We start from the raw sequence: 27,109 nt of genomic DNA, 5'->3' as shown, positions 1-27,109 counted from the left end.
AATATGTATCGATTGAACATTGGATTGTCCCTTCTTTGAGATTTTATTGCGTTAAGAGGCCAGCACAACTTACTTTTATTTTCAGGTCACTCGCCCAGACTACAAAAGAACAAATGCTTGTGTCTGTTCTATATATGAAGTCTTATATCGCGCGCGTATCTCCAGACTCGGACTCAAGGCACAGGGATCTATAAATTAAAATTTATGCCGTGTGAGATGGAATTTTTTACACAATACATCACGCATTTACATCGACCAGCAGATCGCAGCCATTTCGGCGCATATCCTACTTTTCACGGCCTATTATTCCAAGTCACACGGGTATTTTGGTGGACATTTTTTATCTATGCCTGTACAATTTTGCCAGGAAAGACCCTTTTGTCAATCGTGGGACCTTTAACGTGCACACCCCAATGTAGTGTACACGAAGGGAACTCGGTTTTTCGTCTCATCCGAAAGACTAGCACTTGAACCCACCACCTAGGTTAGGAAAGGGGGGAGAAAATTGCTAACGCCCTGACCTAGGGTCGAGCTCGCAACCTCTCGTTTCCGAGGCAAGTGCGTTACCACTCGGCCACCCAGTCCTTCGACCCTTAACAAACAAAAGCGCGGTGTGGGAGAACATAACTGTTTCACAATTAAGTCATTTTTTAGTTAAATTTACAAATAATGACAGTGATGAACTTGCTGTACATACTATACTATAATTCACGTATTTACATCACATGCAATCAAATAATGAATATATATAGACATACGTTGAAATCATGTTGATGAGTAACAAGGTGGGCATGCGGATGGAATGGATGACTAGAGTGTGTTAAACCAATCCAAAATGACTTATTTACATATAACCTCACAAACAAATATTTGCAACAAACTTAGCTATACTACAGCGAGGCCTTGAAACAATTTGGCATGCATCATTACAATCAGAGGGCAATACAAAAAAAGCTGCAATAAGAAAAGCTTACAGATAATACTCTCAGCATATTATGTATGTTATGTATGTTAAGTTACATGTGTAGTGGAATAAGATTTCTTTAACTGTCTCTCTAAAGTACGAATTTTGAAAAAGTGCTACACGATCTATAATGTCCTATGTTTGCATGCATGATATTATTCAAAGAGATATTCCTTTTTTGTTGACTTGTAAGCCATTCACAAAATCATGATAAGTTTGCAACAACATCAACAGTCTAAAACTCTCATATTACCACATATAAACTTAATGATGTTTAAGGGAAACGATTGATCATAGAAAAGCCTCTGCTTCCAAAGAAAAACAATCATATCAACAACAAAAAAGAAAATACTTTATGTCTAGTTATACACAAACATGCATGTTCACTTTCTAATAACTAATTGTACTGTTATATATATACCACATTAACAAATATTAATGAGACTGAGGACACCAATTGCAGAATCGCAAACAGAGTCACACAATGTGTCATTACACACAGAAGAATCGGCGTATGGGACAGGGGAGACCATTATAGTCTGATGAAAGCCTGTTGAAAGAAGTGAGAAGGTGTTCCTATACGGGTTTTTTCAGTCAAAAAAAATCGTGTATTTTTGGTGTTGAAATAATACAAAACTAACACTGTTTCAGGCATGTATTCTTTGCATCTACATACAACACAACAGCAACATGCATTACATTGTGATCATTGACCTGCTTTCTGTGATGATATTTAAGCAAAATGCACACTTCCCGCATTGGCGTTGCAGTTGCATGCATATATATATGTGTATCTTGAACACGTTTGTACAATGCGAAATGTTGACGTCAAAATCCACACCAACACATACACATTGTGGCTTACAATACTGCTTAATGATCTCTATAATGTATGCACTGGTTGAAGTTAAGTACAGAATATCATGACATCAAATAAAACAATCACTCACTCAATAGCTCGTACAGAAATACAATAACATCAGTAGAAGGTGTACCCCTCAAAAAATAATACCCAGGTACTAGGCACTTAATTACCCCACATGTACATACAACATAAACATGTTATGCGTAAAGACTGATGACACACTAGCACAAGTGCAAGCAGAGTTAAAGTATTCACCATTTAACTGAGCGGTCAGCTCATAGGACAAGAGAGACCATAATGGTCACAGCAATGCCAGTTGGCTGCTTCGGGAATATACGACATAGATAGCAGAGTGTTTGTCAATTCTAACTGTGCTTGCCTGATCCGTTATTCAACTCTGTAGCTATCTATAAACACACGCAAATAATGAACAGCAAATATGAACTTGATCTAGTTTATTCTAAATTGAAGATTTTGTCAATCAAGTTATCCGTTCGAGTCAGACTATCATTCTGTTTTCTACTACAACAATAACAACAACAAAATACCCCTCCGAACCCCACCCCACCCCAACATAAAACACACACACACAAACTAAAGCAACAACAACAACAACAACAACAACAACAACAACAACAACAACAACAACAACAACAACAACAATAAACAAATAAAATAAACCAAAACACGAAGAAAAACATCCTAGAAAACAAACCTTTCCAACCTTTCAAAATCCCTACTACCAGTCCTTGTAACACAAACAACTGTTGTCGATTTTTATATCACCAATAACACTTTGTTGGAATAGTATTGGGATTCTCAAAGATGGCTGTAGGTAGGATCGGCATCCGAGGCGCCTTTCTTGGCAAACTTCAGAGTGTTGGAATAGCATTGGGATTCTCAAAGATGGCTGTAGGTAGGATCGGCATCCGAGGCGCCTTTCTTGGCAAACTTCAGAGTGTTGTATTCGTCATCGGTTTCTGGCACTCCATTCATGTCCTGTTCAACAGAGAAATGCAAACTGTACGTCAACTTTTGTACCCGAAAAATGTCAACTATGTTTTCACAGTCCTCCCAGGCGCGTGTATGAGTCTTGTTCTGCAACATTCACAGAGAAAGACCGATTATGTTATGGTTTCATGAAAATGTTGGACTACAGAATTATCCCTTCTCTTTTGTGTATTCATAGATCTTTATCGTAGCTTCTCCATAGAAGTCAACATTGCAAGTTATGTAGCCCCGCTCAAATGTAGCTTGGATGTACATTCAACGTAAATAACCTCAAACCATGTTGCACGGCTATTCAAACGAAAAATGACGATGTAATGACTTTAAGCCACATCGTAGAGATAGACACAAATTAAATAAAAAGAGATAAGCGTAGCAGTGTACGTGCTGTATCATAGCTACCTGTTTAGTATTTTCAGATCTAAATACCGATTGGCAAGTCAATTGTGTACAGCTTGAATATTTAACTTTTATAAAAAAATAAATATATATAAGAAAAGTATCTTGTCTCGATCAAACACTAGTTCACTCAGGGATAGTGCATTATCTTAACACTTCTGCACTTCGTAACATATCACGTTAAGCAATCATTGTCTGAGTATTGCAGTGGGAATGGGACTCACTGGCTCCACTACAAAGTGTAATTGATTCATAATGGCTTGGCCTACCTGGCTCTGATCTCGGGGAGATGACTTTCCGACATTCACGTAAGCAGCCGAATTATCCTTTCCCACCCCTGCACAAAGGGATTGAAAGCGTTATAAATACATGTTGCCATCCTGTTATCAAAGCTAAGTCCAGACAAGAGAGGGGGGGAGAGGGAGGGGGATGGAGAGAGAGAAAGAGATAGATGGGGAAACAGAGAGAGAGATCGCGACTTACAAACCACACAAAAAACAAATAACATATTTAAAAGAATAAAAACGTCAGTCTGCTGTCTTACTGTTTGAAACAGGAACGACACACAGAGGAATAGATGAATGAAGGAATAATCAAATCAATGCATATTTAAGGAAAGAAAGAAAGAAAGAAAGAAAGAAAGAAAGAAAAACAACAACTACTTGTCCTTTCTCATCTTCTCAACAAAAGAGCGATCTTCGGATTTAAGCATTACCTTCCTTGTTGCCGCTGCGCTTTCCTGAAAAAGATGCCTCGTCCTTCTTGGCTTCTGATGCGTCCGTTTCGGTGGCTGTGGTCTCCGATACCTCAGTGTAGATGTTATCGAGAGAATCTGTTGGTGCTCCAGCGGTTGTTGTGAAGGAGGATGCAGGCGCTGGTGATTGTTGAGCAGCAGGCGAGCTTGGCTTTGCGGAGTTTGTCTCGAGCACGTGGGGCAATGGCATGTCACCAGCACCCTCGTAAATGTCGTTAATGAACTCCTCGAATTCTGTTACAGAAGATGTGTTATTCTTTATAGTAGAAGTAGAAGTAGAAGTATCAGTGTTTGTAGTTTGCCATGCAGGTTACGCCCATCGGACCCCTTCCTTATAATCTAAATTATGTAAGAACCATGTAAACCACATAGCGTTGCTTTTGTAAATCAGATAACTCAGTATTTCTGCTTAAGCGGAAAAGTGCTATCTTTCAAAATCAAGACTGCAGATTTAAATTCTGACCAGTTTTCCCCTTTCTGTCATCAGTACTGAAGAACAACTCTCCTACTTCAATTGAAATGAGTCTACACACGGTTTACAAGCACAGTATGTGAAGTACAAAATGCAACTTATGCTCTTCTAGAGCACGCCCACAACTCACCATCGTCTTGGTCATCTGGTGGTGATGGTCGTGGTGATCCTGCAATGCAAACAGAAGTTCGGGTTTCATAACTGACTACCTGTACGTCTGTAGAATACAAAGAGAGAGAGAGAGAGAGAGAGAGAGAGAGAGAGAGAGAGAGAGAGAGAGAGAGAGAGAGAGAGAGATAAGAGAGAGAGAGATAAGAGAGAGATAGGCGGAGAGAGAGAGAGAGAGAGACGGAGAGAGAGAGGCGGGAGGAAGAGAGAGTAAGTGACAAACAGACAGACAATATGATAGACACAAAATGCCAGTCAGACTGAGAGAAAGAGAGAGAGAGAGAGAGAGAGAGAGAGAGAAAGAGAGAAAGAGAGAGCTAGAGAGACAGAGACAAACAGAGACAGATACATATAGGCAAGGAGAGAAAGACACACACAGAAAGAGAGAGACACACAGAAAGAGAGACAAATAGAGACGACGGAGAGATCGAGGCACCGGACCATATGCCAAGCCTCCAATCCTAAGAGATAGATAGATAGAGAGACAGACATAAACAGAAAAAGAGAGGTCCACATTAACATGCCTTCTTTCATGAGCTGTCTGGGACAGCCCTACTTTTGAATTCAACTTCTCGATATTAGTCTCGCTGGACTGAATAGTTAGACATACTTGGTCAGATGATATGTTGTAAAAAGTAACACAGGTTGTATTAAAGAAAAGCAGCCTGTTCAGAGGAGGAGTTCTCGTGACAAACATGACAAGTCTGTTTCAAAATTTAAACATGTGTCAGCTAGTTTAAAATGCACAACACGCAACATATAATAAACTGCTGACAATGTTAATACACGAAATAAGCCGTTACCAATCAAAGCGGGGTAATCCTATTGCCAGGCCACCAGGTTAAGGGCAGACCGGGTAGGCAAAATGAGTTATCCCAGCGAAGCTGGAGGTATCCCGTGAACGCTATACTGTAATCGATTTGAGAAATGTGCACACCGAATAATACATGATAAAGAAGGATTCGTTGTGCCCGGCTACGTGCTACAGTTGGAGATGGAAGTTCACCAAAAATGGGGACCATACTAACAAAAATACGGTGGGTAAAATAGGCGCCCCCATTTTTTCAGCAAACGCCACCCCAGGCCGCTTTGGACGGGTAGAAATTCCGTAGTTTCCAAGTCTATGGATAAAGCTCGCGTAAGAAGAATACGTCACGGTCGAAAGTCTTTGACGTCAATTAATGCATCATGACGTCATGCCTCCCTGTAGTCTTTCTCTCTCGCGCAGTGTGTGTGTTTGTGTTCATTTTGTGCACATGTGTTAGTGTTACTGTGTGTGTGTGTGTGTGTGTGTATTTGTGTGTGTGTGTGTGTGTGTGTGCGCGCACTCACGCGTGCTTGAGTCTGTACTCGTATGTGTGTGGTGTGTGTGTATTTGTGTGTGTGTGTCTGTGTGTGTGCGTGCGCACGCGTGCATGAGACTGTATTCGTGTGTGTGTAAGTGTGTGTGTGGGCATAAGTGTATGTGTGTGCGTGTATGTGTGTTTGTTTGTAAAGGTGTGCATGTCCGTCTGTCCATATGTGCGTATGGGGGTGTGTTTTGTGTGTATGAAGTTTTTTTGTTGGAGAGTGAGTGAGTGTGAGTGAGTGTGTGTTTGTGTGTGTGTGTGTGTGTGTGTGACTTGGTGTGTGTGTGTGTGTGTGTGTGTGTGTGTGTTTGAGAGAGAGAGAGAGAGAGTGTGTGTGTGTGTGAATGTGTGTGTGCATGAGTTTGTGTGTATGTTTGTGTGTGTATGAGTGTGTATATGTGTTTGTTTGTAAAGGTGTGTGTGTCCGACTGTCTATGTGCGTATTTGTTTGTTTGTTTGCTCAACGCCCAGCCGACCACGAAGGGCCATATCAGGGCGGTGCTGCTTTGACATATAACGTGCGCCACACACAAGACAGAAGTCGCAGCACAGGCTTCATGTCTCACCCAGTCACATTATTCTGACACCGGACCAACCAGTCCTAGCACTAACCCAATAATGCCAGACGCCAGGCGGAGCATCCACTAGATTGCCAATTTTAAAGTCTTAGGTATGACCCGGCCGGGGTTCGAACCTACGACCTCCCGATCACGGGGCGGACGCCTTACCACTAGGCCAACCGTGCCGGTCTATGTGCGTATAAGTGTGTGTTATGTGTGTATGAGATTTGTGTCAGTCAATGTGTGTGTGTGTGTGTGTGTGTGTGTGTGTGTGTGTGTGTGTGTGTGTGTGTGCGTGTGTGCGTGCGTATGTACAGTGTGTGTGTGTGTGTGTGTGTGGGTGTTTGTTTGTTTGTTTGCTTAACGCCCAGCCGACCACGAAGGGCCATATCAGGGGGGTGCTGCTTTGACATTATATAACGTGCGCTACACACAAGACAGAAGTCGCAGCACAGGCTTCATGTCTCACCCAGTCACATTATTCTGACACCGGACCAACCGGAGTGTGTGTACGTGTGTGTGTGAATGTGTGTGTGCATGAGTTTGTGTGTATGTTTGTGTGTGTATGAGTGTGTATATGTTTTTGGTTGTAAAGGTGTGTGTGTCCGTCTGTCTATGTGCGTATTTGTTTGTTTGTTTCCATAATTATCAGGGCGGTGCTGCTTTGAGATATAACGTGCGCCACACAAAAGGCAGAAGTCGCAGCACAGGCTTCATGTCTCACCCAGTCACATTATTCTGACACCGGACCAACCAGTCCTAGCATGCACTAACCCCATAATGCCAGCCGCCAGGCGGAGCACCCACTAGATTGCCAATTTTAAAGTCTTCGGTATGACCCGGCCAACCGTGTATGTGCGTATGAGTGTGTGTATGAGATTTGTGTGAGTCAATGTGTGTGTGTGTGTGTGTCTGCGGGTGTGTGCGTGCGTACATGCGTGCGTATGTACATGTGTGAGTGTGTGTGTGTGCCCAGCCAGCAAAATTTTGCGCAGCGAATGCGTGTCGCAGTCGCCAAACTCTGCGTAACAACTGCACTGAACGCATGCGTAACGCGCGCGATTTTGCAAAGCGAAATACATGCGTGACACACTCGTTTTCCCTCAGATTACGCAGACCATACGCACCTCCAGCGCACGCTTATTTGACACCAAGACAAATTCGCACTCTCCACGCAGACGTCACGATTGCTTTACGCATTCTCACGCTATTAACGCGCTCTCCACGCAGACGACACGATTGCTTTACGCATTTTACGCGCTCTTGACGCAGATGTCCTGATCATCTTACGCACTCTCCACGCAGATGTCACGAATTATTGACGCATTCTCAGGCATTACGCGCTTTTTACGCTCTCTTCACGCAGATGTCACAATTGCTGTACGCATTCTCACGCATTTGACGCACTCTCCACGCAGATGTCACAATTGCTTTACGCATTCTCACGCATTTGACACACTCTCCACGCAGATGTCACGATTGACCTACACAATTTTACGCAGACCACACAACCGCTTTACGCACTCACAAACAAATAATGGGCAGTGCACAACATTGTATTGATCCAGAAAGACAAAGGTCAAGCGTGCAGGTTCGATAACAGAGATGATCATAATTATGTACAAGTTCTAAAACAAAAATGCAGTCAAATAAATTGATTAAAACAAAGGAGAGATTTGAATCTCGCTTATTGCCATTGTGACTTCCAGGTTTTAATTTCACTGCATTTTGACATACCAGCAGCACGGAAACAAAAATGATCAAAATACTATTCAAAGCAGAATTCAAATTGGCAGAACAAAGAATAAATAGAACAAAACCCTGATAGTCATCATCGATACGCCGTAGTACATGCAGTGAAGAATCCAGTATAACTTATAAGAGAATTTTGATGTACACTCGTCACTATATCACATTGATGTAAACAAATAAATAAATAATTGGCACAGCCTAGGCATAGGCAGCAGTGAGTTGTATCAACATGTTTGAATACAGAACAGCAACAAAAAGAGAAAAAAAGTTCTACAAGCCAGCTAATAGTTGAACTTCAGATTACTAATGATATCACAAACAAACACTTAGTTAATGCCCATTCTCCAGGGATCGAAATCCAGTCAATGTACACCAAACTAGGATAACACATACATTTAGAATCTATCACGACTGCATAAAACATTGGTATGCAATTCACAAAGCAAGGAACTTGAAACATGAACATTGACATTAAACATACATATGTGCCCCACACACATTTCGGACAAGGCAGCTGAACGAAATTCAGATGTGGATGGAGCACAAAATAATTAGATGGGGCGGCGTGAAAGCATACTGGGACAAGGAACAAGCAAGAGAAAGAGGATAAGAAGATAAAAGGAAGAACAAACCGAAGAATAAGAAAGAAAAAAACAAAATAAGAGAAGGAGAGAGAAAAAAAAAGGGAAAAAAAGGGAGACAATCATATGAATGTGTACCATTTAAATAAAAGAAATTAAAAAAATTACTTTTAAAAAGGAGACATTTCAGGTTTTGATTTGAAGTGTGTTAACATATTCACATATACCAGTAACTTTGCATGGAAAAAAAAAGTTCACAATGATTTGAAGCAAATTCAAATGCCAGAGAAAAAACAGAACAAAACCCTGATGTCATCATTGATAATCAGTGGTACGTTCAGTGAAGAAAAAACAATTGACACAACCTAGACATGGGCAGCAGTGAGTTATCAAGTTTCACTACACAAAAGTAACAACTACAATAATGAAACAAAAGGTAAAATGCCAGCTAATAGTCAAAATTCAGAACAATGATATCAAAAAGAAACACTTATTCAATGCCCCTTCTCCACTGATATGTTTTAGCACACCAACATGACATAAACTCATAAATTAAAAAAAAAACATGACATAAAACTCATAAATTAAAAAAAACTTATCAGACTGCGTAAAACATAGGTTTGCCATCTCAAAATGGATGTAAAACACGCAGCTTACTCACAAAATGATAGACAAGTCTCCAGCGGCCAGCTGCTCAGCAAACAAAATAAGGTGGCGAGGATCAATATAATTGAAATGCATTTTTTTTGCTGTTTCGGAGAGAACTTTGCTTCATTTACCTTACACTGCCTGCATTCAAGGGCTAAATTTTTATCAGGTGCACCAAGACTTACATCTATAGAAATCCAATCATAACGGTTTTAACAGCAAAAAAAAAAAAAGTATATTTCTAGTCTCGCTTCTAAATTCTCAACTCAACTCCAAAAAATAATAAAGAACAACAAAAACCCGCATCATGCATTGTCTCCTTCAAGCTGCCTAGGTTGTTTGCGTTCGACTCCCATAAATGACAAGGAATTGTTAAAACCTTTTCTTTCTATTTGTTCACTTTTTGTTTTCTTCTTTTCTGAACTCTTTATACTTGTATTTTATTCATTTTAATTTAGCCTGAAGGTTTGAGTCGTGTATTAACAAGAAGGGCAAAGCCCATACGACTCACATGCTTTACACATTTTTCCTACCAAAATACATGTGACCTTGACCCAAGGTCAAGGTCAAGGTCATCCAAGGTCATGCAACACAAAGCTGTTAATTCAAGACATAGGAAGTACAATGGTGCTTATTGGCTCTTTCTACCATGAGATATGGTCACTTTTAGTGGTTCACTACCTTATTTTGGTCACATTTCATAAGGGTCAAAGTGACCTTGACCTTGATCATATGTGACCGAATGTGTCTCATGATGAAAGCATAACATGTGCCCCACATAATTTTTAAGTTTGAAACAGTTATCTTCCATAGTTCAGGGTCAAGGTCACTTCAAAATATGTATACAATCCAACTTTGAAGAGCTCCTGTGACCTTGACCTTGAAGCAAGGTAAACCAAACTGGTATCAAAAGATGGGGCTTACTTTGCCCTATATATCATATATAGGTGAGGTATTGAATCTCAAAAACTTCAGAGAAAATGGGAAAAATATGAAAAATAGCTGTTTTTTAGGCAACATTTATGGCCCCTGCGACCTTGACCTTGAAGCAAGGTCAAGATGCTATGTATGTTTTTTGGGGCCTTGTCATCATACACCATCTTGCCAAATTTGGTACTGATAGACTGAATAGTGTCCAAGAAATATCCAACGTTAAAGTTTTCCGGACGGACGGACGGACGACTCGGGTGAGTACATAGACTCACTTTTGCTTCGCATGTGAGTCAAAAATCGAATATAGTGTGTAAGTGCCCTTGAACAGCTTTTCCAGAATCATGTATTCTATATTTTTAGTATGGGATACCCACAAGAAAAGTTCAAATGCATCCATGCGTCTCCACTGATAGTAATGGTAGTTGAGCACTTCCAGTTTAGTCTTCTGTCGTTCTGACACAACCTAAAAGGGTACATCATGTCTGAACATCATCTGTAGAAGAGTGTGAAGTTTAAAGCTTAGCTTAAATAATGTCCAACAAAACCCCAGATTCTTCTGTACATTACCCATCAGCCACACAGACCTGAACTGTGAAATACAATTACTCACTAGCAATTTCTCAGGCGAGTCAAATCTTACATTCATCAAATTTTTGCAACTAGCATTGTAAATAAGCCTACAGAGATTACAAAGTTCAATTACTGCAAACCAAATCATGAAGGCTCTTCCATGGCCTGTTGTCTCTTTCTTTTATCACAGGCTTCCAAAAACCAGTCTTGAACGGCCGTCTTCAAGGTCTTGACCTGTGGCACCCGTACAGCTTCACGGAACAGCCTCTGCATGACAAAACAAAAAATAACATGAACTTAGATCATCAAACAACTATCACTGATTTGAGAAAAGTCTCAAGTTTATTTCCTGACGCCTGTAAACTTGCTAAAAATCATACAGACACACAAACTTGCATACACACCATACGCTTTTACAACACACCAACTATACTTGAGTTAGGAAATTACAACACATTGTAATCCTTGTAGAAGAGAAGTAAAAAAAAAAATACCTACCCTAATATTTGTTTTAACCCTTTCGCTGCCAATCAAAACTTGGGTATGTGCATTCCTGACTGCCAGGGAATATTGGAGTTTGGGGTGTAATAATTCACAAAAAAATCTAGCTTCAAACTGGCAGTAGGTAGGTAAGTAAAACCTATGTTGTTTTTAAAGGAAATTGAACCAAGAATCTGTTTTTAGTGTCTAATCATGGAAATGATAATTAGTTTGGCTTATAATGATGTTTAAATATGAACTTTTGAAAAATCAGCCCGGCGCATCTTCCGGTGCCTGTGGATCAAACACAGGTGGCTGTTTTGCTCGCTCCAAGAAAGGATTATAATCACTGTCATCTACCTGTTTCCAACGAATTGTCCGAAAGAAGATCTCCCCCTTCCCCTGTCAGTATCCATAATCATTTGCACCGCCTGTAGCGTCAGTCCGGCTTTGTTTTTCCCTACTAGGGCCCGGTCGACAGTCACCGTTAGCCATTTTGACGAGTCGAGATTTCTCTCCCATACCCTGTCGACAAGGCCGAAAATAGCCTTCAAACGCAAAACCGCGTCACCATTTATGTTTATTCATGAGAATGAGGTATCCTACCAAGCCATTGGCTGCTATTTGTGTGTCAGCAGTGACGTAGCATTTCTGGAAAATCCCGGAACGGAGAAGACGGGTTTACCCGTCCTAAGGCGCTGCGGCTGCACAAGCGCATGACTGGTATACCCGTCATAAGGCAGTCAAGTGGTTAAAGTTACCTTTACTATGACTTTTTCTTTGGGGGCCTTCGGAAATTCATAATACATGTACTGTGACGTGCAGACGCATATGTGACGACATCATACCGTTTGCTAACATCCTTATTTCGTATGTAGTCGAAAATCCATGACACTGACAAATGAGCTCAGGAACTTGGCTTCTAGCAATTTAATGTTAAGCGTAAAAGCTTTGACAACTATCATTCACATGTGAAACATGGCAAATTTAAAATTGATTCCAAAGAACAAAATTTGAGACAGAAATAACTTGTTGTTTTGTAGACATGGATTTTATCTTCTTCCTAAAAGGACCAGGATGATTTTACAAATTATGAAAAACAACTCACTGTCGATGGCTTTTAGTCGCAGCGTACACCATGGTCTCTTTCCCTGCCCTCCCCCAGAGCCCCCTGTCAGCAACCGTGTAGCCTATGGAACACCTTCGTCATCACAGCATCAGTAGTCGTCTTTAGTTCATGTCCACCAACCACACCGAGCTCATGGTCATGGATCTGAAACAAACAAAACAAGCCAACTGAATTCCAAAAATCAAATATTCAGACAGCTCTTCTTCACATACAAACAATTCAATCTGGAAGCATCATACTGTCACCTGGAACAAAAAATCAATAATCGCACTTGCTTTAAAAAAAAAAGTTTTCAGAAGAGCAAATGGTGATTGAGTGTAGCATTGTCATAAAATGTAATCACACACCTCAGGTGACCTGCATCAATCATTCAATACTATCTCACAAATCTTCATTTGGAAAGCACAAACATAGTTAGAAGAGAGCGTCAACCGTGATACTATTCAGTGTGGACAATTTTTTTCTGACCCATAATCCGATGCCTACACAAAGTGAGAATCAGAACTCACAAGAAGGCACTGTTGCATGTTTGTGATTATTTGCTTGAGTGTAGCACTTGCAATTTTGAACTTGAGGAAACAGCGTAGCAATTTCTGTTACATCCCTGAAAACCTAGCAGATGGCAGCTCTGGCCACAGAGCAATATTTGCATTATTTCTCACAGATGCAATGATCACAGAAAACAAAGTGGTGCATGCATTTTCCGCACCCCACATGAGAAAAAGAGGCCCATCATTGTGCGTACCCATAAGCATAGTTTTATCATCAAAATGTGTTGGTTAAATTCAAAAAGCACACACTCAAGGTAACATTTAAAGCCTAAAGAGCGCGCGTCTAACAATAACATGTCACTCTCACAAGATCTTGCTACAGTTATCTGGGGAAAATAGCACAGGCATGACTGGTCTGCTTCAACAATAGCATTCAAAGCCACCTACCAGTGATCACTCCTTCGACAGATCCATCATGTGCCTTCAACATCTTCCACACTCAACAGTAAAAAGATGACTCCATCGAACAGTAGCACAGGCTCTGGCTCCACCATGATTCTTTGGCGACCAATTACTAAATTAGTCGCATCAGGTCCATCTGCTCCTGTAGAACCTTCTCCAGCAGCAAGAACTGATGTTTATCTTGCCGCTCTGCTCTGCTCGTAGTCTTGTGTCCGCTGAATGGAAGAAAAGAAGAACAAAAAGACATTTACATGAAGCAATACATATTTTAGACAATCTGTCAGCCTGAAAAGAAACCATCAGCACTAAAAAACAATCTGAGCAAATGTTCAAAGTAAACGTGACATCTCTATATTTTTGAATTCAGGAGAAGATGAGGAATATATATATTGCAATCAATTTTTAAAGGGGCATACAGAGTGGCATTTGATGGGGTAAAAAGATGTAGGGACTCAGCAGTTGGAGATGAAAATTTTTGTGTGTATTTACTTCAAGCAGATTTTTTTTTTTTTTTTTTTTTTTTTTAGACAGAAGAACAAACACACACTAAAAATCATTGTTTAAAGTTGAACTGACCTTAACTTTTCCTCCAAACACTAGAACTTTTTGTATTCATTCAAAAATATTCATCAAAAAGGTTAAATTTTAAATTCAATTTTGCAGACTTTGGATGAAAAGTTACTCTTCTCTGGCATCCCGCGGACACAGTTCACACTTTCTCATCAATGAGATGCCTGTGTTAATTAAAAACAAACATCAATAAAACTATTAAAATAAAATAAAAATTTAAATATAAAAATAAAATCGACCAACCGCCCCCACCCGATTTTTTTTCCCTTTGCTGGAAACAATACATTTGTTTCACTAAAACAGTAAAAGAGATCAGCTGAATTTGTTTGACACATCTGGTTATAACTAAAAGAATAAAACACAAAATAAGCCAAAGTCACAGAACAAAAAGACGCTGTCAGTGTCACTATCAATGACTCTGAATGAGACACTCATTGCTATCGAGCCATACCTGTTCATCTTCACCTTGCCGGGACGGAACGACAGTCTGCGTTACTGGCATCGGTGGCGGTGTTAAGGTCACTGTCCATCTCAGCTTTCTTCACCTTCAGTTCAAACAAGCAGTGAGCACCGTCATACTCAAGTCAAAGCTTTCTGAAAAAATAAATACTTGGAAGTTAAATAGGATCACATTGATTCCCAAACCTAACAGTAACAGTAACACGCAAACATCAAAACTGGAATATTAATTATTAAATATAAGCATCTCAATTTCACTAAATTAGTATATATTTATTTTCTCTGTGATGTATTTTTTATTTTTATTTCAAAAAAATCTGTTTTTCAACTTTATCACTGCACACGCTGACACAGCCTCTGCCTGCCTCTCTAGTCTATGCATGCCTCGGGAACAAGGGTAATTTTTCTCTTTTCCGAGACTCAGACACAGAATATTCCACTATGAGTCTATGTCTGGTATGCGGAACTGAAAGTTGAACATCTGTGGAAAAATAAAAAGATACAAATAAAAAAAAAACAGATTTATGAAGAGCCTATTACTGTATTAGTATTACTACTAAAGCTCCTGACAACTGCTGCCGCAATGACCCGACCAGATTAGGAACCAACCAAAGTTCACCAAGAAACAGACAATGAGACATAAAATGATAAACGAAAATTCAGTTTTTATGGTGCCGTGAGCGACCCGCGAATCGGGATTCGGATGGTATTTTCACTCTTCCACAACTCCTTAAAAACAAACCACTGCATCAATCAACTTTATGTTTTTGGAAAAGTTAGTTCATTCATCCATCTTTCAGACAAAACAAACATGAATGAATAGAACAGTGTTCTTCTAGGCGAAAAAAAAATCGAAAGTGTGAGAAATTCTCTCTGCCATCAAACTCGGAAGCCGAAGCCGCGAGCTATCAAAAATTCAAATTCCCAAATCTTTCCTTCAGTTGATCAACTTACCTATTCTTGAAAGAAGTCAATCTTCATTTCAGAGAGAAGGATAAGATTACCTTGCATCCAATAAGCAAGTCAAAAATACAAGTCAATATGAAGAAAAAGCAAAAAAACGCCGATACAATGTGGATTTGACAGACTTCTTGCCAACAGGAAGTTAGAGATTGTCTGACAGACAAGGGAAATAACTTCAATAAATTGCTCTTTTCAGTCAAGGTAACTGTCTCCCCTGAAATTGAACTTTCACAGAGATTTTCTTCCAAAGCAAAATAAAATAAAATGAAAATATGCTGAGAACAAATTTTATGTAACCATTAACATCAGCCTTTATTTTGAGTAGATAATTAGTTTCAAAGTTACTTTAGTTTACATTTTTTTGTTTAATCTGAATTTTTTAAATGTTTTTATCGTTTTGTTATGGGTACGTGTTCATATAGATTTCAGTTATCTTTTCTGTTCATATAATATTTTTATTATGCTTTGCCTAGATTTTTCCACGACATTATTTTGTGGAAAGCTGATTCCTACAACAATACCAAATCCCCATTACAATAATTATATTACATGCTAAAACAATTATAATGATAATACAAATTAAAGTAATCATATTTATTTTAAGATAAAAACAATCAGGATAACAATTAAGCAAATAAATGTTAGTAATAACAAAATGATTAAATAAAAATTAAATGGGAAAACCATTACATAAAATAAAAATATTTTTATTAAACTTTTAAATGCATTTTTTTTTAACCGAAACTGTCTTAAGATAAACTGAAAAATAACGGATTGAAAGTTTTTATGCAATTTTTTTTCTAAAAAAAAATAAAAAAAGAAGTTTTTGAAGAAGAATAACTATTCATAACCAACATTTAAAAGTAAATATTTTTTAATAACATAAAATATAATAAATTATTTCATGAAGTAAATGCATAAACCCACGGTATAAAATTAGGAAAAACAAAAATTGCAATCACCTTTTCATTGAATCCATGCGTGCTAAACACTGCGTGGTGAAGTCGTTTCGAATGCGACAATCTGCGTAAAAGTTGGCGAAAAGTAACGCGCGCGAAGCGAAGGTGTCACGAGGCCGTACGCATCCCCGCATGAAAAACGCAGAAATAACGCATGCGTCACGCAGAATCATGCTGGCTGGGTATGCGCGCCTGTGTGTCTGTGTGTGTGTGTCTGTGTGTGTGTTTGTGTGTGTGTGTGTGTCTGTTTGTATAAGAGATAAAGAGAGAGAGAGAGAGAGAGTGGGTGGGTTGGTTTGTGTTTGTGCGTGTGCGTAAGTGTATGTGTGTGTGTGTATGTGTGTTTGTTTGTAAAGGTACTATGTCCGTCTGTCTATATGAGCGTATGGGTGTGTGTTTTGTGTGTACAGTGAAGTGTGTGTGAGAGAGTGAGTGAGTGCGTGTGAGTGTGTATGTGTGTACGTGTGTAACTTGGGTGTGTGCCTGTGTGTGTGTTCGTGTGTGTGTGTGTGTTTGAGAGAGAGAGAGAGAGAGAGAGAGAGAGAGAGAGAGAGAGAGAGAGAGAGAGAGAGAGAGAGAGAGAGAGAGAGAGAGAGAGGTTTGTCTTTCGCTGGGGTATGCAGTGCCTTGGCGTTGCACATCTACTTAATTTTTGGTCTCATACACCTTTTTGGGGTTGTTGCATTTTTCACACCTTTGAACATCCTGGAATGCATTCAATAATCTGCTTTTGTCATTTTAGACATGTATTCATGTAAATAAAACCATTTTCAAACCGATGTTTTGTTGTTTTTGTCTGTGTTTTATCAAAAAAATCGAAAAAATGGTCTACTTTGGATACTCCGTGCTGGTAAATGTGCGCACATGACATGACCCTTCGCTGTTCAAACTGTGTGGAAATTTCCGTTCTTCAAGATGACGTCATCACCGTTGGGGAATTTCCGTTGACATAGGCACAAAGAGAGAGAATCCGTTCCAACCGAAACCCCGGAATTAATATATGCAAATATATGTAGGTCAAAGGCATTTGGCGCAAGCGCAGTAGACAACTTATCAGTCCCCCGGTGTCAACAAATCCATGACTTTTTCACCGATTCAGCAGCATTTTTCAAAGTTTTGAGCTGCGGAGAACAACCCTAACATTGGAAATGTTCGGCATAGTGGCAAGAAATATCAGAGAAAGATGAACCAGCAGCAGCGAACAGTAGAAGGAAGTAACAACACTCCGAAATGAACCAACATGATCGAATTGAAGCAGACGACATTCTAAGATTCTTGACTCGACGAGGTGGGTTTTGCTTCTTTCTCTTTTCGATCTTGTTTGTTTGACAACGTGATTTATTGCACATTGTTATGTTGTTGTTGTTGTAAGAATGTGTTAGGGTTTGCAGGTAAATGATAAACAGTTTGTGTCTGAAGTATTTTGCGGGTTTCTTGATCCAATTTACTGACCATGCCGCCGCCGCAATATTGTTGTCAAATCTTTTCCATTAACTGAGGAATAAAAAAATAGATCCAATTTACTTCACCAAAGAAAAAAAAAAGAGTTAAACTAAAGGACTGGGGCGGCAACTCATGAATCAAAAGCATAAAGATCACCTGCAAACAGTGCTAGGTTTAGGAAATCTGAAAATGTATACACACACACAGAACACACACACACACACACACACACACACACACACACACACACACACACACACACACACACACAAAACAGACAACAGACAAGAAACAAGCAAATACATAGCAAGTGTGATGAAATGAATTAATTTTAAAAGAAAAATATGAAAAGAAAGGAAGAAAGAAAGAAAATAATTCAGCTAGTTTCAGTATTAGTTCCTGTGTGTATCATTGTATGTGATTGTGTGGTTACTCAAATCCCATTGTAAACTTGACATGTAAATTTTGTGATAGGGGCTGGTATGTATATATATGGGATAACCTTCTGTGAGGTTTAGTGTGTGACAGGGTGAGAATACTTTGATTTCTTTTGCTTTTTCGTGGCTGCTTTTATTTTCAATTATTTATCATAATATATATTAAAACATACACTTTTTTGTCATTAAGTTGTGTGTGTTTGGGTATTAATAAGTAGTGCAAATCCACATGTAATCAATCAATCAATCAATCAATGAGGCTTATATCGCGCATATTCCGTGGGTACAGTTCTAGGCGCTCTGCAGTGATGCCGTGTGAGATGAAATTTTATACGGCCAGTAGATTGCAGCCATGTCGGCGCATATTTACCTTTCACGGCCTTATTCCAAGTCACACGGGTATGGTAGACAATTATTAACTGTGCCTAAGCAATTTTGCCAGGAAAGACCCTTTTGTCAATCGTGGGATCTTTAACGTGCACACCCAATGTAGTATACACGGGGGGTGGTTCGGACACCGAAGAGAGTCTGCACACAAAGTTGACTCTGTGAAATAAATTTCCGCCGAACCTGGGATCGAACTCGCGCTGACAGCGGCCAACTGAATACAAATCCAGCGCGCTACCAACTGAGCTATATCCCCGCCCCATGTAATGAGTATGAGTCACTGTTAAATTAATGAATGTCTTTTGTGTGTGTGTGTGTGTTCGTCAACTGACATATGTGGGTACGAGCCGCTGAGGTGGTTGTAAGAAAACCCGCCTGGTTCAGTGGTTGGGGGCTGATTGGGATTTCTGATTTACCGGCCTAGCCAAAAAGTTGAGGTACACCCCATGTAACATGGTCATTTGCAAAATAAAGTACAAGCACTTGTTGACGTTTATATTGAGTCTTAAAATTTGCAGCTTATTACAAACAAAAACCATGGACAGCTGTATCAAATATTAAATCAGTGTTTGTGTATTTATTAGGTTGGAGCAAGGGGAGAACCAGTCCTCCTGTGGTGGCAGCGAGGAGAAAGATTGACCTGATGGAAAAGTTTGCTAAACCGGAACTACCCTCTTCCACAGCAGAAACATCAGCTTTGCCATCTTCTGACCAACCATAAGAAGATACAGATACTTTGCCATCTTCTGACCCATCACAAGCAGATATGGATACTGGTACTGTGCAACGTCTCTCCGCTGACATGTGTTGGGCTTTTGTCAACATTGATCAGCTCAATCTATTGCTGAAAGGTCTATATCCTGTACTGAATGCTTGTCTGATAGCAGTCTGATTATGAAAGAAGGTGATGCATCAGCCCAAGGATTTGCACAGGCCCTGCATCTGGAGTGCATATGAGTGTCCATTCAAGTCTGCAGTTGTTTACTCTTCTCCCGGTGTTTGCAACGCTTCGGGTGGTAAAGTTGCATTTAAAATAATCCGCGTATGACCATGTTGGTACATGGAAAGGGACATTCAGCTTTACAGAAATTTGCTGCAGTGTTAGGATTGAGCACAGAAATACTGTAATTAAAATGTTGCAACTTTTGAATGGCTTGATAGCTTTGTTCCATTTGTGTATATATAATTATGTAATGCTGTTGATGATTTGTGAAGCATCATTTCTATGCAATGGAATAAGAAATCAGTGCATCCGTTGGGTTTTTATGAGTCTGACAGTTTGGTTCTGATAAATATTTTCATATCAGCACAAACACAGATAATTGACTTTTTTAATGTTTTCATATGATTTTTTTTTAAATTAAAAAAATCTGATAATTTGATTATCAAATCATTTCCCCTTCATAGTTAAAGTGTTATTCTGGTTAAAAAAAAAACACCCCATTAATTCAAGCTCTACTGCGCGACGAGGTAGACGTGCTGATGTTCAGCGACGCGGCAGGTCACCCTGTAGATGTCTGGCTTCCAATAGTCCTGGATTTTGTTGCGCCCCAGGACCCGGTTCCGCAGGTAGACGTGGTCGCCAACGTTGAGGCCGTGGTCTGCAGCGCGTCTGTCAGTGAGCGCTGTCCTCTTGACCACCGCTTGTTGAAGGTGGTCAAAGGCCTTCTGATGAGCCTCTGTCAGACGCAGGCGATGTTGCCGCACCCAGTCGATGGTGCCGCTGGCTGCTGGGGCTGGGAAGCCCAACATGTCGTCAACGGGCAGCCTGGGTTGTTGCCCGAAGAGCAGGAAGTGTGGTGCGAAGCCCGTGGACGCATGGGGTGTGTTGTTGTAGGCCTGGACCAGCTCCGGGAGATGAAGGGGCCACCTGGTCTTCTGCTCGTGGTGCAGGGAGCGTAACAGGTTATGCATTGACCTGTTAAACCGTTCGCACTGGCCGTTGCCCTGTGGATGATACGGTGTGGTGCGACTCTTTTTGATGCCGTACATGTCGCAGAGTTCCTTTATGAGTTTGGATTCAAAGTCTCTGCCCTGGTCACTGTGGATTCGCTCCGGAACCCCGAAGCGCTGGAACCAGTTGTTGACCAGGACTTTCGCCACCGTCGCAGCTTCTTGATTCCTGGTGGGAATCGCCTGTGTGAACTTGCTGAAGACATCAGTGAGGACGAGGACGTTCTCGCGGTTGTCGCTGGCAATTTCTAGCTTGGTGAAGTCCACGGCGAGGACCTGAAGAGGGCGGCTGGCCAGCAGAGGCGTAGAAGTGGTGTGGGTCGTTGAGGGGAGACGACCCATACAGCAGCGCTGACAGTTGTCGAGGTACTGCTTCACCTGGCTGTACATTGCTGGCCAGTAGACCCGGGACCGAAGAAGTTGCATGGTTCTGTCGTAGCCCTGATGACCCATGTTGTCGTGTAGCATGGCTAGGACATCTGGACGGAGTGTTGACGGCAGGACGAGCTGGAACTGGGGCCCGTGGATGGAGTCAGTTACCTTTCTATAGAGGACGCCATCTCTCAGATAGAGACGGTCGTGCTGTTGTACAAGGCTGCGCAGCTGACGGTCTTGGCCTGTGGCAGGTTTGGTGGGCCAGGTCGTTAAAACAGGCCCGATGGTGGTGTCCTCCCTCTGAAGCCGTTGTAGTTCTGTGGACGACAGCCGAGGGAAGATTGTCTCGGGCTCTGCTTTTGTGTCTGGATGATGAAAGGCGGGAGACACGTCTGGGTTGACGGTGGACTGTCTTTCGCAGCAGACTTGCTGCGCTGCTGCCAGTTCAGGGGGGAGAGAGGTGGACGTCGTGGGAGAGGGAAAAGACGGGGGCATCCTGGAGAGGGCGTCAGCGGGGTTTGTTTTCCCTGGCTGGTATTTGATCGTAAAGTTGAACTGAGCCAGTTGGGCTGCCCAGCGCTGCTCCAGAGCTCCGAGGGGGGCCGTTTTGTAGTGGACCAATGGATTGTTGTCCGTGAGGACGGTGAATGTTGCCCCCAGCAGGTAGTGTCTGAATTTTTCGGAGATTGCCCATTTTATCGCCAGGAATTCCAGCTTCATGCTGCTGTATGCAGCCTGGTTTTTCTCCGTCGGCCGCAATCGTCGACTCGCGTAGGCGATGACTCTGCGTCGTCCTTCCTGTTCTTGGGAGAGGATGGCGCTAAGTCCGTCGTGGCTGGCGTCTGTCTCCAGGATGAAAGGCTGCTTGAAGTCAGCGTAGGCAAGGACTGGGGCCGAGGTCAGGGCTCGCTTCATGGCGTCGAAAGTGACTTGATGCGTGTCTTGCCAGAGGTGCCTCAGGTCTGTTTTCTTCTTCTTCTTGGTGCCTTTTTCGGCCTCTGCCACCAGGTCGTGCAGAGGACCCGCGAGCTTCGAAAACTTGGCAATGAAGCGCCGGTAATAGCTTGCGAACCCGAGGAAACTGCGGACTTCAGTTGTGGTCGTGGGCGTAGGCCAGTTGACCACGGCGTCGACTTTGCCGGCTTCACAGCTGATGCCCTCTGCCGAAATTGTGTGGCCCAAATAGGTGACCTGGCGGCGAAGGAACTGACACTTGTCTGGACGGATCTTGAGGCCTGTCTTGATGAGACGTTCCAGCAGGCGGTCGAGGTGTTCCAGGTGCTCGTCAAAGGTCTTGGAGTAGACGAGGAGGTCGTCCAGGTAGACGAGCAAGAACTGGAACAAGAACTCTGACATCGTGGTCTGCATAAGACGCTGGAACGTGGCTGGGGCAGAGATGAGTCCCATGGGCATGCGTGTGTATTCGTAGAGGCCCATGGGGGTGACAAACGCCGTCTTGTGCTGGTCCGCCGGGTCCATCGCAATCTGGTGGTAGCCGCTGGCCAGGTCGAGGGTCGAGAAGTATTGAGACCCCACCAGTGCGTCGAAGGACTCCTGGATTCGTGGTAGCGGGTAGGCGTCGCCGACTGTCTTGGAATTGAGCCGGCGGTAGTCGACGCAGAGGCGGATGGAGCCGTCCTTCTTCCTGACGATGACAATTGGGGCAGCGTAAGGGCTATGGCTCTCTGTGATGATATTGCGGTCGAGCAGCTCCTTCAGATGCTCTTGCACCTCCTTGAAATTGTTTGGGGGAATGCGACGGTAAGGCTGGGCGACAGGTTTGGAGTCTGTCGTCCTCAATTTGTGGTGGACGGCGTCGCAGTAGCCCAAGTCTGCTGGAGTGGTCTGGAACGCGTCAGCTCGTTTGCTCAGCAGCTCTTCGAGGCGTTGCTTCTGGCTGCTGGTTCCATCGAAGTCTGGCAGATGGAATGGAGCTGGTGCCGGTGTTTTCGTGTCTCCTGAAGACAGGCGCTGCGTGGAGATGACTAGCTCGTTGACTGTAGCGCTGTAGGTGACGTCGGACTGGCTCTCGACTGTGTCCGTGGCGTGCAGTGTGGCGATCGGCGTTCTGGCAGGCAGCGTCTTGTCCTCAGGAGAGAGGTTTGCAATCCTGATGAACCGGCAGGAGGGGTCCCCAGCGACCAAGGTGGGGACAGTCAGCAGACCGCCAGGAAGGGGATGGGAAAGAGGAGAAGCCAGCAATTGCCGAGTGTACCTCTGGTTGCTGGTAACCCGGATTGTGGCCATGGAGTAGGCAGGGATTGAGCAGGGAGTGGAAGTCCGAGCTAGACCACGTGTTGAGTTGCGATCTAGTCGAACTTCCCGGACAGCAGCTTGCAGGGAAGGAGGGAGGTTGGACATCTGGGGCAGGCAAGTTGAAAGGACGTTCATGCCCACCAAGACCGGCAGTCGCTTCTTGCGGTTCTGCATGAACGACTCGGTGGGCTCCTTGACGACAAGGACTGGAACATCCTTGCAGAGGTGGCCCAGGATGGAGATGTCGACGACGATGACCCCGGAGTAGGGAACTTCAGCGCCGTTGACAGCTCGAAGGGTGACGTGGCAGGCACTGATGTCGCAGTGGGCGAGATGCTGGGCCACCCATGTGTCGGTGACGGTCGTCACCTCACTGCCTGTGTCGAGTAGAGCTTCGGCCGGGCGTCCGTTGATTGAGATCTCAGCAGTTGGACACTGGCCGGTGAGTGATGTCTTCTTCTTCCTACCCCCCGCTGAATGTTTTGTGACAGCGGGGGTTAAAAGTTTTTCATGCTGCTGGTGCTGTTGTTGTTGTTGCTGTGGTCGGGGCCGATGCCGCTGTTTGTTGTGGTACCGCTGTTTCTGGAAGCAGTCGGGTTCCCGGTGGCCGACTCTGCCACACCAGTTGCACTGGGGTTGATGGTTCTGCTGTTGGTGATGGTGGTACGTCGGTGCAGCTGGTGGTGGTTGTGACGCCAGTTGTAGCTTGAGGGACTCTGTCTCCGTGGTGAGGGCAGCGATGCGTGCTTCGAGCCTTGCGATGGAGGGGTCCGGTGCAGCGAATACTTGTTCAGCTGTTGCTTCAGCAGGGCTATCTTCCCGCATCCATCGCATGGCCTCGCTGGTGACCTCGTCGAAGGTGGCGGCCGGCTTTTCTCGCAGGAAGCGGCACATGTCACGCTTCAGGGATTGTGGGTGGAGTCCTGTGGCGAAGGTCTTGCGCAGCGTATTGTCGTTCAGTGTGTTGGCCTCGGCAGCATTGGTCTTGGCCCACGCAGCGCGTAGGTGGCTGGCGTACTCGCTAACGGACTCGCCGAGACCCTGTTGTCGCCTGTGGAAAGCGGCAGCCAGTGCGACACTATCTCGCTGGTCGCCCCACGTCTGCTCCAAGATGGCGTAAATTTTGGCCGGCGTGTTGACCTCTGCTGCTGGTCGCCTGATGACCTCCTGTCGAGCCCTTCCGTCCAGCGCTCCAAGGATCCATGCCGCTGCAGCAAGTGCAGGGACCGTCTGTAGCTGCAGGATCAGCTTGGCCTCTTGGATAAAAGTCTCGGCGCAGTCGCCCTCGCCGGTGAAACGCCTCAGCTTGCAGAGCCGCAGGTTGGGGGTGTTTGCCTCGTCCGCCATGTTTGCCTGTACTGTCTTCTTTCAGTTGATGCTTCTGACCCTGCTCGCAGCGCCAAATGTAGTGGAGGAGTGGAAGGGTAGTAGTAGATACACGAAGCCCAAGTCCAAGCGTCTTGTCTCAACTTTTTATTCAAGAAAACAATGCAAGGAAACGTAGAGGCCGAAGGCGAAACCCGTAGACAGCAAAGCAAGTGTAGCGTCGTGTTCAGCTGCTAGGAGCGAATGCATCCTTATGCCGGTGTCCGGCCTATACTTATAGCCCCGGCGCGGACTGCACAGAAAGCACCGTCCGCCGAGAATAAAAATCGCCTGAATACGGCCAGAAACACGAAATCTGTGTTTCTTACACTTGCTTTACCCTACGTTATTTAAACAAATACCTAACCAATCATAACAAACAATACATCAAATTAAAGCTACGACCTTTAGCTTTCCATTGCAATAGATCACATTTCGTAAAAACTTATATTTACTTAGTACGATGCAAAAACAATGGTCCTAGTGAAGGCACTGAACCAACTTCAGTGCGGAAAATTACAAAACTCTCTAAACTGGAATAATGGACAAACTCATAAATCATACAGATAAAAAGAAGAACCCTAGACAAACATCATGATATGCGTTACTTGGGGGAAAATTATACATTGACTTAGTACGAAGCGGTAAAGTCCGAAAGTAAATGGAATCGGCTAAATTCCTGCGCGAGTACCTGTCTGCATAAATTAGCAATCTTTGCAGAGGAACCAAGCATCACTCATTACAACCAAATCCTTATAAACAAACTAAAATCATATGCAACATAGGTACGGGATATGTAATAGTGATACAAAAATGACAAAACAATGATTGAAAAGACAAAGATGAGTTTGTGAGAATCAATTTCTCTCGACGATACATGAAAACCGGTCAAGGTCAGAGTGACGCTTTGGTCAGTTCGAAGCATTATCGTAAATAACACAATAATATGCAGCCATCCAGCCTAATCAGTGACTTCTATGCAAACCTAAATATAATTATGATCGTATCAAAGATAAAAGGGACTTTGAAAGATAGAAGTTAGGTAGATATATAAAGAAAGGTATTTTATTAGAATTTGCGCCGGCAATGGTGCACGCGCAGCATCGTATCGTCTGCTATGGGATGGGTATCCCGTTTGTACTGTACACAAGGCTGTTTCGCTATGCGATGATTAGAGTGTTAAGGGGCGCGAAGTGCACTTGGCTACATCATAAAGAGTGTTTTATGCTCTATCCAGTGGTAAAAACCGTTTTAGAAAAGAGCGAAAACTGTTCGAGTTATAAGCCTGTGACAAAGGTGACCCTCACACTTTTACCACAGTCCCCCCGGACTTATATTAAGCCTAGCGCAGAACCGCGCGAGGTGACATGCGACTCATTTCGTGGTGGAGGGTCACAATTGTGGCAGCAGTGTGTGCATATATTAATTTCTCTCGACAGTAATAACTATGTGCTGAAGGGTCAAATCATGGCAGAAGGTTTATGATATTTGCATAATTGCCTGAGCTTTGTTGTTGATTTGTGTGATGGTGTTCTGTAAATAGACGCCCATGACAGTGTTGGTATAAACCCCATCTATGACGTTTATAGCATCGGCACTGAACTGTAACGGTTACCATGTACTTCAGAAAACGTTCCGTGTTTACTCAAAGACTTCGTGGTCATTCCCTATGAATGCGTGCATCGGTTATTGTTAGCTTGATTGAACTCAACACACTTCGTATGCGACATCAGGATTTTACTAGAGTGGATGTACTTACTTCTGCGTCTGGTTACGACAACGATGGCAAATACGATGCAGCCGACGATGACGATAACACCAGCTGCAGCAACGACACTCCCAATTACTAGGGCGCTTAAACCGTGTGCTTGTTTTCCATCTGTTGTATGAGAAGATAGAAATGAATGATGGGGTGATTGCCCTTACTTCGGTATACACAGTTACTAAGTTATGCTTCGGTTTTGTAATAACAGATTTTGGCAATCGCGCATTAGAGATGCGAGTGTTTGCGTGTGTTTGTGTATGCGCAATAGAGAGAGAGAGTGTGTGTGTGTGTGTGTGTGTGTGTGTGTGTGTGTGTGTGTGATGTGTGAGTGTGTGATGTGTGTGTGTGTCTGTGTGTGTGTGATGTGTGTGTGTCTGTGTGTGTGTGATGTGTGTGTGTGTGTGTGTGTGTGTGTGTGTGTGTGTGTGTGTGTGTGTGTGTCTGTCTGTGTCTGCGTGTGCGTGGTGCAAAGAAATGTGCCTACATTGTGGTCATTAGGCACACACAAAAAATGTTTCTGGTCACCCGACCCTACCTAGTTTTTTTCCCTCCGACCCCATACGTTTTATATTTAGTCAAGTTTTGATTTTTA

The 27,109-nt window shown here is 42.9% G+C and overlaps 1 protein-coding gene and 1 long non-coding RNA gene across 2 annotated transcripts in view; both read right to left on the bottom strand.

Annotated features, from left to right (window-relative positions):
• LOC138974534 (uncharacterized) overlaps nt 1-27,109 on the bottom strand; it is a 96,328-nt gene that overhangs the window by 156 nt on the left and 69,063 nt on the right. Inside the window, exons 12-16 of the mRNA XM_070347248.1 lie at nt 26,512-26,631; nt 4,593-4,631; nt 3,952-4,224; nt 3,506-3,573; nt 1-2,828 (exon numbers count right to left, since the gene is read on the bottom strand). The exon at nt 1-2,828 is cut by the window's left edge and continues 156 nt beyond it. Coding sequence (XP_070203349.1) covers nt 2,730-2,828; nt 3,506-3,573; nt 3,952-4,224; nt 4,593-4,631; nt 26,512-26,631 — 599 coding nt within the window. The 3' untranslated portion in view covers nt 1-2,729. The remainder of the gene's footprint in view (nt 2,829-3,505; nt 3,574-3,951; nt 4,225-4,592; nt 4,632-26,511; nt 26,632-27,109) is intronic.
• Nucleotides 10,004-14,499, bottom strand: LOC138972910 (uncharacterized). Its single transcript, XR_011457805.1, has 3 exons — nt 13,571-14,499; nt 12,612-12,776; nt 10,004-11,290 (listed from the first exon to the last, which is right to left on the bottom strand). It is a non-coding gene; the product is annotated as an uncharacterized lncRNA (long non-coding RNA).

This window comes from Littorina saxatilis, linkage group LG8, assembly GCF_037325665.1.
Source record: "Littorina saxatilis isolate snail1 linkage group LG8, US_GU_Lsax_2.0, whole genome shotgun sequence".
Lineage (NCBI taxonomy): Eukaryota > Metazoa > Mollusca > Gastropoda > Littorinimorpha > Littorinidae > Littorina > Littorina saxatilis.
Note: the sequence above shows the minus strand (reverse complement) of the source record. Positions and strands in the feature narration are given on the sequence as shown.